The sequence below is a fragment of the Microcaecilia unicolor genome, chromosome 4, assembly GCF_901765095.1.
Source record: "Microcaecilia unicolor chromosome 4, aMicUni1.1, whole genome shotgun sequence".
NCBI lineage: Eukaryota > Metazoa > Chordata > Amphibia > Gymnophiona > Siphonopidae > Microcaecilia > Microcaecilia unicolor.
The window spans coordinates 351,838,420-351,851,351 of NC_044034.1; the positions used below are offsets into that span (position 1 = coordinate 351,838,420).

At 49.8% G+C, this 12,932-nt stretch overlaps 1 protein-coding gene across 1 annotated transcript in view; it reads left to right on the top strand.

Moving 5' to 3' along the window:
* The window catches only part of APOO (apolipoprotein O), a 160,393-nt gene that overhangs the window by 27,138 nt on the left and 120,323 nt on the right, over positions 1 to 12,932 (top strand). The window contains exon 2 of the mRNA XM_030202247.1: positions 1,053 to 1,160. Within this exon, the coding sequence (XP_030058107.1) occupies positions 1,053 to 1,160 (108 nt within the window). The remainder of the gene's footprint in view (positions 1 to 1,052; positions 1,161 to 12,932) is intronic.

Genomic DNA, 12,932 nt, shown 5'->3' on the forward strand with positions numbered 1-12,932 from the left:
AATTATTTAAATCTCAAGAATTATGTGTGGTATAACCATTCAGGGTTGATGTATCATTTGTATAAGTAATAATGTGATTTTATATAGTTGAATGTGTTTGATATGAGTGATTGCGTTTGAATGTGATCGAGGATTTCAGATAACAATAGATAAACAGTAATGTTAAAGGAAAGTATTTAATAAAGATTTGTAATATTTTGCAACAGTTGTTGATAATTTTGTATGCTTTGAATATAACTATTTATTGAGAGTGAACTTAAATAAGAATTGTATAAGACTAGGTATAATAGATAGAACTAGCCGTTTAGCCCGTAAAAACGGGCTAGTAAAGGAAGGGGGGGTTGAGGGCCCCCCCCCCCGGAGTTGCCTCCGCCACCCCTCCACCCAGTCCGGGTACCTGGCTTCACTATTTAAACCGCCGGAACGCAGCACACAGCTCATCTGAGCTGCCGTCGGCAGCCTTCCTTCTTCTCTGCGTGTGTTCCGCCCCCGTGTGACGTAACGTCGGCGAGGGCGGGACACAGGCAGGTAAGGAAGGCCAACGGCAGCTCAGATGAGCTGTGTGGTTCGTTCCGGTGGTTTGAATAGTGAAGCCAGGTACCCGGGCCAGGTGGAGGGTGGGTGGCGGCGGCGACTCCGGGTGGGTGGGGGGAGCGGTAGCGGCAACCCTGGGGGGGGGGGAGTGGTGGCGACGGCGGTTCCCTCACTCACAGGTGCGCAGGTTCCCTCTCTGACCCGCCCCCGTCATCACGTATTGACGCGGGGGCGGGACAGAGAGGGTCTCTACTGCGTATTTGCGAGTGAGTACGCCTCTTGCCATTTATATGTTTGATTCCTTAGATGGTATAAAAAGTAGTACACTGATGCTTCTATGTTATGTGATCAGTGGAGGGAAAGAGGGAGTGAGAGAGGTATTTTTTTGTTGTTGAATTTTCCTCTGTGAGATATATAAAAATAAAGGTGCACATGTGTGCTTGTTTTGATAAAGGCCTTCCTATTTCTGTAGTTCATATGTCATTTTGAGGCTTTTTTTTTTGTGTTTGTGTGTGTAGGTCATGAGACTGACGGTCCTCCCTGCCAGCCTGGGGTTGGTTTCTCTCCGGATGTACGCCACCAGCGAGGAAGACGTCAGCAAAAAGGTGCTGCTGAAAGTTGAGGAGGTAAAAAGAAAAGCCAGTTTTATTGGACTTTTTGACTGCACTGAAATTCTTATGGTTAGTGCAGCAGATTTTGATCCTGGGGAACTGGGTTCGATTCCCACTGCAGCTCCTTGTGACTGTGGGCAAGTCACTTAACCCTCCATTGCCCCAGATACACAATAAGTACCTGTATATATGTAAACCGCTTTGAACGGAGTTGCAAAATACCACAGAAAGGCGGTATATCAAGTCCCATTTCCCTTTCCCTTATAATAGGGGCGAAGGATTCAGCTACATTGCAAAAAAAAAAAGTAAACAACAATGTGATAGGACAGAGTAATTACACCTCTGTACTTGGAGCATAAAGGGGTCTAAGGAGGGAAGTTATTAAGCTGCGTTAAGGCCTTAAGTCATGTTATTTGCCCTCAGTTCAACTTTATTTTAATATCTTTTTATCAAAATTTGAAATGTACAACAAGAAAATGAACAGTAGATATATACCCTCCAATGTTAAAAGTCCCCTCATGTACCCAACCCTCCCCGACTTCTATACAGCAAAGACTCTTAACATAAAGAACATTCTCCGAGGACAAGCAGGCTGCTTGTTCTCACTGATGGGTGACGTCCACGGCAGCCCCTCCAATCGGAACACTTTCTAGCAAAGTCCTTTGCTAGTCCTTGCGCGCCGATGCGCACCGCGCATGCGCAGCCGTCTTCCCGCCCGAACCGGCTCGTGCCGGCCAGTCTTCTTTTGTCCGCGCTCGGTACTGTCGTGTTTCGCCGTTCGCGCCCCGAAAGTTGACCTCGCGCGTCGTTTTTCGACTTCGCTTTAAAAAAAAAAAAAGGTGTCGGAAGGAGACCTTTATGGTTTTCTCCCTTCCCGTACTTCTAGTTTTGCCCCGGTAAGTTTTCTTTCGTCGTCGGGGTAGGCCCTATTTAGGCCTCGGTTCGAAGTTTTCTTCCCCCTATTTTTGTGGTGCCATTTTCGCCATTTCGAGTTTTGATCTCGCCGGCGCGATTTTTCCGCCCATGACATCGAAGTCTTTCAGCGGCTTCAAGAAGTGCACCCAGTGCGCCCGGGTAATCTCGCTCACTGACAGGCATGCGTCGTGTCTTCAGTGTCTGGGGGCTGGGCACCGCCTGTAGTCTGTGTTCTCTTTTGCAAAAGCAGACTCAGGTAGCGAGATTAGCCCAGTGGAACGTTTTGTTCTCGGGCTCTTCGTCGGCATCGGCACCAGGAGTATCGACTGCTTCGACGTCGTCGGCGCCCGGACCTTCATCCTCGCCCCCGATTGCATCGAGGCATCGGCCCTCTGCATCGGGGCGACATCGGAGGGCTGCGTCGGTGTCGGTGGTATCGAGACCTCCTCGTCTGCTGATGTCGTCGGACGGTGGTGCTTCGTCTGGAGTGCAGGTGAGGGCTGTCCATTCCCCTGCTGGTGGCGGTGAGCCTTCGGGTGGGTCTCCCCCTACCCTGAGGGCTCCTGCGGTACAGCCCCCCCGAGACCGACCTCCTTCGGCCTCGGCCCCGAGAAAGAGACGGCTGGATTCTACGTCCTCCTCGTCGGTGCCGGGAAGCTCCGGTGACGTGCTTCGTCCCAAAAAATCGAAGAAGCATCATCACCGGTCCCCTTCCCGTGTCGGCACCGAGAGCTCTGGGTCGCCGAGGGAGTCGGCACCCAGTAGGCATCGGCACCGAGAGGACCGCTCGCCCTCTGTTCAAGAGGTGTTGGTGCGCTCCCCTTTGGACAGCCCGGAACAGCCTCCACGCCCGGAACAGGTTCTGACATCGACTCCTGCATCGGCTTCCATGTCTTTTTCCACAGCCGCTCTGCACGAGAGCCTCCGGGCCGTTCTCCCAGAGATCCTGGGAGAGCTGTTGCGCCCTACCCCTCCAGTACCGGGGGTGCTTGCGCCACCGGTACCATCGAGCGAGGCGCCGGCTGGCCCATTGCCCGGGGTGAGATCTCCGACATCGGTGCCGCTTGCGGTACCGAGTGCGGTAGCCTCCCAGGAAGGCTCCCCGACTACGTCGGCGGAGGGAGCTTCGCCGGTGCGGGCGAGGGAGTCTACCTCTCGACGCTCCCACCATGGCCGTGGTTCCACGGAGTCGAGCCGGGCACGGTTGCAGACACAGGTCCGTGAACTTGTGTCTGACACAGATGGTGAGGCCTCGTGGGAAGAGGAAGAGGACATCAGATATTTCTCTGACGAGGAGTCTGAGGGTCTTCCTTCTGATCCCACTCCCTCTCCTGAAAGGCAGCTTTCTCCTCCTGAGAGCCTGTCTTTCGCTTCCTTTGTCCGGGAGATGTCTACGGCCATCCCCTTCCCGGTGGTTGTGGAGGACGAGCCCAGGGCTGAAATGTTTGAGCTCCTGGACTATCCTTCTCCACCTAAGGAAGCGTCCACAGTACCCATGCATCATGTCCTCAAAAAGACACTGCTGGCGAACTGGACCAAGCCTCTAAGTAATCCCCACATTCCCAAGAAGATCGAGTCCCAGTACCGGATCCATGGGGACCCAGAGCTGATGCGCACTCAGTTGTCTCACGACTCTGGAGTTGTGGATTTGGCCCTAAAGAAGGCCAAGAGTTCTAGAGAACATGCTTCGGCGCCCCCGGGCAAGGACTCTAGAACCTTGGACTTCTTTGGCCAAGATTCAGTCCTACCAGCTCTACACGAGCATACACATGCGGAACAATGTGCGGCAGTTGGCGGGCTTGGTGGACGCGCTCCCCCCTGAGCAAGCCAAGCCATTTCAGGAGGTGGTCAGGCAGCTGAAGGCGTGCAGAAAATTCCTGGCCAGAGGGGTATATGACACCTTTGATGTTGCGTCCAGGGCCGCTGCTCAAGGTGTGGTGATGCGCAGACTCTCATGGCTGCGTGCCTCCGACCTGGAGAACAGAATCCAGCAGCGGATTGCGGACTCGCCTTGCCATGTGGATAATATTTTTGGAGAAAAAGTCGAACAGGTGGTAGAGCAGCTCCACCAGCGGGACACCGCATTCGACAAGTTCTCCCGCCGGCAGCCTTCAGCCTCTACCTCTACAGGTAGAAGATTTGTTGGGGGAAGGAAGACTGTTCCCTACTCTTCTGGCAAGCGTAGGTACAATCCTCCTTCTCGACAGCCTGCGGCCCAGGCTAAGCCCCAGCGCGCTCGCTCTCGTCAGCAGCGTGCGCCTCAGCAAGGCCCCTCGGCTCCCCAGCAAAAGCAAGGGACGAGCTTTTGACTGGCTCCAGCAGAGCATAGCCGACATCCAAGTGTCAGTGCCGGGCGACCTGCCAGTCGGAGGGAGGTTGAAAGCTTTTCACCAAAGGTGGCCTCTCATAACCTCCGATCAGTGGGTTCTCCAAATAGTCCGGCAAGGATACACCCTCAATTTGGCCTCAAAACCTCCAAATTGTCCACCGGGAGCTCAGTCTTACAGCTTCCAGCACAAGCAGGTACTTGCAGAGGAACTCTCCGCCCTTCTCAGCGCCAATGCGGTCGAGCCCGTGCCATCCGGGCAAGAAGGGCTGGGATTCTATTCCAGGTACTTCCTTGTGGAAAAGAAAACGGGGGCTGTGTCCCATCCTAGACCTAAGGGCCCTGAACAAATATCTGGTCAAGGAAAAGTTCAGGATGCTTTCCCTGGGCACCCTTCTTCCCATGATTCAGGAAAACGATTGGCTATGCTCTCTGGACTTGAAGGACGCCTACACGCACATCCCGATACTGCCAGCTCACAGACAGTATCTGCGATTTCAGCTGGGCACACGTCACTTCCAGTACTGTGTGCTACCCTTTGGGCTCGCCTCTGCGCCCAGAGTGTTCACAAAGTGCTTGGCTGTAGTAGCAGCGGCACTTCGCAGACTGGGGGTACACGTGTTCCCATATCTCGACGATTGGCTGGTGAAGAACACATCCGAGGCAGGAGCCCTGCAGTCCATGCTGATGACTATTCGCCTTCTGGAGCTACTGGGGTTTGTAATAAATTATCCAAAGTCCCATCTTCTCCCAGTGCAGAAACTCGAATTCATAGGAGCTCTGCTGGATTCTCGGACGGCTCGCGCCTATCTCCCAGAGACAAGAGCCAACAACTTGTTGTCCCTCGTCTCGCGGGTGCGAGCGTCCCAGCAGATCACAGCTCGGCAGATGTTGAGATTGCTGGGCCACATGGCCTCCACAGTTCATGTGACTCCCATGGCCCGCCTTCACATGAGATCTGCTCAATGGACCCTAGCTTCCCAGTGGTTTCAGGCTGCTGGGGATCTAGAAGACGTGATCCACCTGTCCACGAGTTTTCTCAAATCCCTGTATTGGTGGACGATTTGGTCCAATTTGACTCTGGGACGTCCTTTCCAAATTCCTCAGCCACAAAAAGTGCTGACCACGGATGCGTCTCTCCTGGGGTGGGGAGCTCATGTCGATGGGCTTCACACCCAAGGAAGCTGGTCCCTCCAGGAACGCGATCTGCAGATCAATCTTCTGGAGTTACGAGTGATCTGGAACGCTCTGAAGGCTTTCAGAGATTGGCTGTCCCACCAAATTATCCAAATTCAGACAGACAACCAGGTTGCCATGTATTACATCAACAAGCAGGGGGGCACCGGATCTCGCCCCCTGTGTCAGGAAGCCGTCAGCATGTGGCTCTGGGCAGTCAGTGCTTCAGAATCTGTTCGGGGTTTAGAATCCAACTCCACCCCCCTAGGCCCATGTTTGTTCTGTTCCAGGCTGCACTCTCAGTTAGTTGGTAAATTTTTTAGGTCAATCTCAGTTATGTCCTCGCCGTTGCGAGGCCCAATTGACCATGGTTGTTGTTTTGAGTGAGCCTGGGGGCTAGGGGATACCACATCAGTGAGAACAAGCAGCCTGCTTGTCCTCGGAGAAAGCGAATGCTACATACCTGTAGAAGGTATTCTCCGAGGACAGCAGGCTGATTGTTCTCACAAACCCGCCCGCCTCCCCTTTGGAGTTGTGTCTTCCCTTCTCTTTGTTTTGCTACATATGAGACTGGCCGGCACGAGCCGGTTCGGGCGGGAAGACGGCCGCGCATGCGCGGTGCGCATCGGCGCGCAAGGACTAGCAAAGGACTTTACTAGAAAGTGTTCTGATTGGAGGGGCTGCCGTGGACGTCACCCATCAGTGAGAACAATCAGCCTGCTGTCCTCGGAGAATACCTTCTACAGGTATGTAGCGTTCGCTTTGCCATTGTCTGGGGCCTTGGTCTTTATGACCCCAAACTCACTCAGACCAGAGGAACAGAACCCACCCCCCCCCACACACACACACACTGCAACCCCCCTTCCCCACTCCGCCTGAGAACCCTGAGACAGCTCCCAACTGAAAACTGGTTGAGTACTTGACTTCATGCTCTTGGTGATTTTTTCTTCAGACGTGCCCCACACCAATAGAAACCTTTTCTGTCTCTTAGGAGTGAGGTGTGCCCCCAGGATTCCCACAACATTCATTTGTGAAGATTATTCCTTCAATACCAAATAGATGGAGGATAATTTGCCCCTCAGTGCAACTTGAAGGGCCCTAACGCAGCTTGTCTTTATCTACCGTGGCTTACATAGTAATGAGATGAAAAACACGCAAATGCATTTAAAGCATCTCATTTCTTATGTAAAAACCAGAACACGATTTGCCATATGCATCGGGTTCACACTGCAGGTCACATTAGGGACATAAAATGATGCTAAAATAATGCTAGCCAATAGCTTGGGCTATTTTACCATGCTGGGAGCATCGGACCCAATGCCCTCAGGCCGGAACCTAAAGGGCTGGTGCCATTCCTCCTCCCCACTCCCCTTGTGGGGCCCTATCAATATTTGTCTTGGTGGTTCAGTGGTCTTGGGGCAGCTGGTACCTTGTCCAAAGTGGCACCCCTAGCAGTAATCTCCTGCTGCTACCACTAAGGGTTATGTTTCCAGGCTACTGTAATATTTCCGCTTGCGAGGTGGCTCGCGAGAAGCACTATTCCTTTACCATGGTAGTCAACAAACTGGGGGGTTGTTATACCGCAGGTTGCTGACTCTCATGGTAAATCAAGGTGCAGTAAAAGCTTGCCTTGATAACTTCCCCCATTAAATGCTACTGTGGACTAACATTCGTAAAGGCCACAGTAATACACATGTCCCATAATATCCAAGGAAACAAAGAAGTATAAATCATTACCCTCCATATGAAGATACAACAAGAAAAAACTAACAAGGTAGAAACATGTCAATGTAACGGCCCCCATTAAGAGAGAAGAAAAACTACAAGAAAATCTTAAACATTAATGAGACCAAATAAGTTTCCGTAGAACTCAATTACTCCCACCTGCCAAACATTACAACTAACTACTTATATCCCTGCAAAATTTTCTCCAGATGTGCAGAGTCCTAGAATATAAATTGAGTTCCCTGAACTGTAACATAACACAGGGAAATTGCAAGAAGAGGGAAGCACCCTGTAACTTAAACCAGACTTTTCAAAGCTAAAAAAGCTTTTCTTAATAGCTGGATGTTCCAGGATACTATTTTTATGATGTGGCATAATTTAGGATTATCAAATGACAAAGAGACAGTGCACAGTCTTTTCTGATGCAGCTGCCCTGTGTTTTGTGGTTATGAAAGCCGATTGGGTTGGGATGTTGTTTTGACTAAGTCTATGTGATCAGTCTCCTCCTGTGTGTATGTCTGTGTCTAGTCCTTTCAGGTGCTCAGGGAACGTTAGTATTAACTTTTCCTGGTGGGAATTCCAAATATGGAAAATGGAAAAACAGATGGTGGATAAAGGCTGCAGGGGCCCAGCCTAAACTGCCTATTTTTCCTTCCTGTTAACAATACCTGTAAATCCCACATGATCTCTGGCCTTTTTTTTTTTTTTTCTTTAATTTCACTGCTGCTAAGAACTCTGTGTGCTTATCCTAGGCTTTCTTGAATTCATATAATATTTTTGCCTTCACTGGGGGGGCCTGTTGCATGAGTCCATCACCCTGTCTCAGATTTTTTGTTTAAGAAATATTCCCTTTTTTATGTTGCTGCTGAGACTATCAAATTAAAATACAAAACCTGCACAAAGAATCTCACTTTTTTTTCCAATAAAGCAAAGCAGGGGCATAGCCAGACTTCGCCGGGAGGGGGGTCCAGAGCCCGAGGTGAGGGGGCACATTTTAGACCCCCCCCCCCTGTCGCCGACCCTCTCGACCCCCCCCCCACCTCCTGCAGCCAACCCGCCGTTGCCTACCTTTGCTGGTGGGGGACCCCAGCCCCCGCCAGCCGAGGTCCTCTTCTTCTCGCAAAAGGGCAGGACGTCAGAAACAGAAGGAAGCCTTTTGCGAGAAGAGGAGGACCTCGGCTGGCGGGGGTTGGGGTCCTCCACCAGCAAAGGCAGGCAACGGCAACAGCGGGATGGCGGCGGGAGGGGGGTCCAGGGCCAAATCTACGGGGGCCCAGGCCCCCTGGCCCCACGTAGCTATACCACTGAGGCAAAGAGGGACCTCACTTAGTGCCCTGTTTACTAAGGTGCGCTAGCATTTTTAGCGCATGCACAACATTAGCACGCTCCAACTGTGTAGGCGCCCATAGGAATGTTGCGGGCGCCTACGCAGTTAACGTGTGCTAATTTTGTGCACACGCTAAAAGCACTAACGCTTCTCTAGCATGGCTTAGTAAATGTGGCCCTTAATATCTCATTACAAAAAAAAATGTTTTTTGATTGATGGGTGTTTGTGTGACTTTAATATTCTTTTGTTTTCAAATCTTTCTTTATTCGGGTTTTAATAAGTGCATCACTCGAAATCAAAAACATTACATGGTCATTAACAATGAATAGAAAAGAAAATGAGATATCTAAACGCAAAGAAGGCAAATATTAGATCTAAAGTGAGAGTTACATATTTGTTACCCAAAGTAGAGAAGGATTCCAACACTCATAAAAATTTTTGCTTTATAATTTTGCAATTCAGATGTTAATTTTTCAGTCTTGTAAATCATCCAAATCTTATCAAGCCATTCTGTAATAGGAGGCAGAGAAAGAACACCACCCACGTCCTGGCTGTAACAGATCTAGCATGACTTTCTGGCTCCAGATCTGTTGAAAGTCTGCTGTCAGGTCTGTGGCAGTGTGATAAAAAACAGTCCCTGTTGCAGCTTTCTCAACTGCTCCTCCCCCAACCCCCCCAAGCCTGCTTGTACGTGTCCCTGATGCAACAGGGTTAATTCTTTCACTGTCTAGGTGGATTTATGATATCAGAGATATGGGAGTACTCGCCTAGCACTAAACATTCCAATTTTTGTAACAGAAGAAGCTGACAGCTGCTTTCGGAGTGCCATTTTATCTTCGCTTGTACAGAGGGCCCTGGCAGGCTAGAGTGAGAGCTTCCTGTAATGGCTCCATTCTTTCTTCTTCTATCTCTTTGAAGTAGTATCACTTGCTTACAGGATGTGGCTTTCTTTACTTCTGCACCAGAAAATATATGATAGAGCTCAGAGGGTCTCTTACTCAGCTGCAGTAGCGATTATAGCTCGCAGCAGTGGCGTTCCTAGCCTGGATGACACCTGGGGCGGATCGCCGATGCGACCCCCGGGTGCAGCGCCCCCCCCCCCCCGGGTGCATGCCGCTGGGGGGGGGGTGCCGCGGCGTGCGCCTGTCGGCTCCGAGTTCGCTAACTTCGCTCGTTCGCTGCAGCTCCCTCTGCCCCGGAACAGGAAGTAACCTGTTCTGGGGCAGAGGGAGCTGCAGCGAACAAGCGAAGTTAGCGAACTCGGAGCCGACAGGCGCGCGCCGCGGCACCCCCCCCAGCGGCGTGCACCCGGGGCGGACCACCCCCACTGCCCCCCCCCCCCCTCCTTGGTATGCCACTGGCTCGCAGTAGAAATCAGCTGTGGTGGTAAACGGTGTTTACCGCCAGCTGATTTCTACCGCTAGCTAAAAATGCTACTTGGGCTTAGTGAAAGGCCCCCCCCCCCCCCCCCTTTGTTTTGCATTCTGCCAATAACTCCTGCTTTGCCCGCTACATCTTTTGGTATGTTTGTCCATCGTTTCCTTGTTTTCCATGCCTTTGGTTTTTGTCTAATGTTCTCCCTTGTTTTTTTTTTTTGCCATTTTCAGAAAATAAAACCCCTGTATAGTTAACATACATTGCTTTATATGCGGTACAGGTGTATGAGAACACAAATCTTCCTTTCTAGCAAAGATTGCTTACATGTATGAACATTGATGCCACAGAATAACTACCCCGGCCCCGAGCCAAGCGAAATGGGGGCTGGAGGTCCAGTCCTACCGATCCCCCCACACGGGGGAGCTAGAGATCTGGGGCCAATTCCCTCCTCCAACTGAAGGTAGGGGGGTGGGGGAGGGCCGCTGGACCACCAGGTTGGGAGGACTGACCGGCGGCCCACCAGGGACATCTGAGGGATGCTGGGGGGGGGGGGGGTCTGGATGTCCACCAGACCTCCTGCCACCTGTCGCTGGGAGAGGGACGGATCTGGGTTCCTGTGGGGGGTTCTGTATTGGGGGGAATGGGGACCTGCTAGCATGCAAATGCATGCTGAACAGGGCTCATCATTTCTTCCCAACGGTCTGCAAACCCTAACGCCAGCTCCGAGCTGGCGTAGGGTTTGTCGCGGCCAGTGAGCCAATCTTTGGTGCGCTGATCATTGGGAATGAATTGGTTTAGAATGCATTTCCATGCTACTTGCGCTAAGAGCCCTGTTTTGCATGCATTTGAATGCTAGTTGCGTTCAGAGCCCGGGGGCTCTGATCATGGGGCGGTAGCAAACACAGGCATTAGTATGGCGCTAACAGCCTTTAGCAATTGCGTTTGATTCTGATCATCGGCCAATAGGATTCCTTCAAGAACCCAGCAACCAGCCACCAGGTGGCACTGCTGTTCATAGACTAGGACTACTTCCCTCCCCTCCACTCCCCATCCCAGGGAGACGAAAGCCAAGAAATCAAACTACCCAGTATATTTGCATGGCAGCATGCAACAATGCCCTCAACAGTCAGGGCAGGTCTGGAACGCCATCGCTTAATTTAAATTTGCCCGCCTCATATAACATGGCTTGACATATTGCAGGATCACTTATTTTGTTTTCATTATGACGTATTATATTGTGCACTCCATATAAGGCAGTCAAATACAGCCAAATATCTTGGATGCCCACAGATGTGTTATATGGGGTCTACAACATATTTATTATTTGAGAAGTTATTTCAAGTTTGTTTTTTTTAAACAGAACAAATAAAGGCTCTATTGTTCTTTATACAGACCTGTTTTGACTTCAGCTCAGCCAACACTTAGTCACATGACCTTCAGAGAACTGAATAATCAGATTATTTTAATGAGTTTGTGTGTGTGGGGGGGAGATGTTTGTGTGTTTTTTTTAAGGATGTAGACAAATGTGTTCCCCCTCCCCCAGTGGCAGATATGACCTTGGATTTATCCTTCCCTGTAAGCCAGCATGCTCTCTCAGCATTTCCCGAGGTATTACTTACTCCCACAAAGAGGAGATTTATCTGTACACAGAGGGAGGGAATGTGAATAATATCAACACAAACTAATTACAATGTTAAAAAAACAATCCTTGTGCTGTGTGTGGCCAAAGCAGCTGCAAATAAAACAGGCTGTATTTTTTTTTTTTCTGGTTGTTGAGGGCTGGTAGGAGGTAGCGTAATGATTGTAGTTAAACATTGAGAAAAGCAGAGCTACAGATTCTGGAGTGAAAAAGACAAGATTCTGTCTTTAACTTTGAAACATTTTTATTGGTGATGAACAAAGAAACAGAACCACACAGAAGTGAGCACAGTCATAAAGAAAAGATTAATACAATTCAGCTGTGAAATAGCAAACATGCAAAACTAAAATCAAGGTAACCACCAAATTTTATGATATAACCATCCTCTAAACCACTCTCCACCAAGAAAACAAAACAAAATCCCCTCCCTCTTTATTATGTCAACTATAATTCCAAGAGACCTTGACTCTTATAAGTCTCCTGGAAAGAAAAAAAAAAAGAAAACAAGATACTCCCCCCTCTCAACCCACCCCCTCCAGCACCCGGGGTCCCAATTTGTTAAAAGGCTACAGCCTAAAGAAGATAAAATTTTAATATAAGAATCCTAAACTTGTAAAAAAAACGCTGAGTTCGCTTAGGGGAAACAATGACATCTCTAGCCTTCCAATGTAGCAATACAGAGAGGGTTCAAAGTAAAGAAGTCTGAAATACAGCAAAAAGCACCAAGAGCCTTCAGAGACGGGACACAGCTCTTTAATGGTAAAAATCAATATTCCAATGTGGACCCGACACGGGCCGTGTTTCGGCGCACAGCGCCTGCGTCGGAGGTCCGTTTGGTTGGAAAGTGACATGTCTTATATAACCTCCCTATCAACCCACTCATTACTTTACCTCACCCATTTCTATTCTTCTATCACCTTCTCCCACTACTCCAACCAGAGTTACACCTAATCACACTGACCACCCTTCAACATCTTCTGTCCTTCTGTGACTGTTCTCTTGTGCTTGACTGCTTAAATATTTTAAATTTAAATGCTTTACTTTTTGTCTATTAGATTGTAAGCTCTTTGAGCAGGGACTGTCTTTCTTCTGTGTTTGTACAGCGCTGCGTACACTTTGTAGCGCTCTAGAAATGTTAAATAGTAGTAGTAGTAAAGTTACTCAATGCGTCGAGATCATGAGGTCCTTTTATCAAGGAACGAAGGGACCTTATGATCTCAACAACCAAACAGACCCCTGACGCAGGCACTGTGCGCCGAAATACGGCCCATGTCAGGTCCACATTGGAACATTGATTTTTAC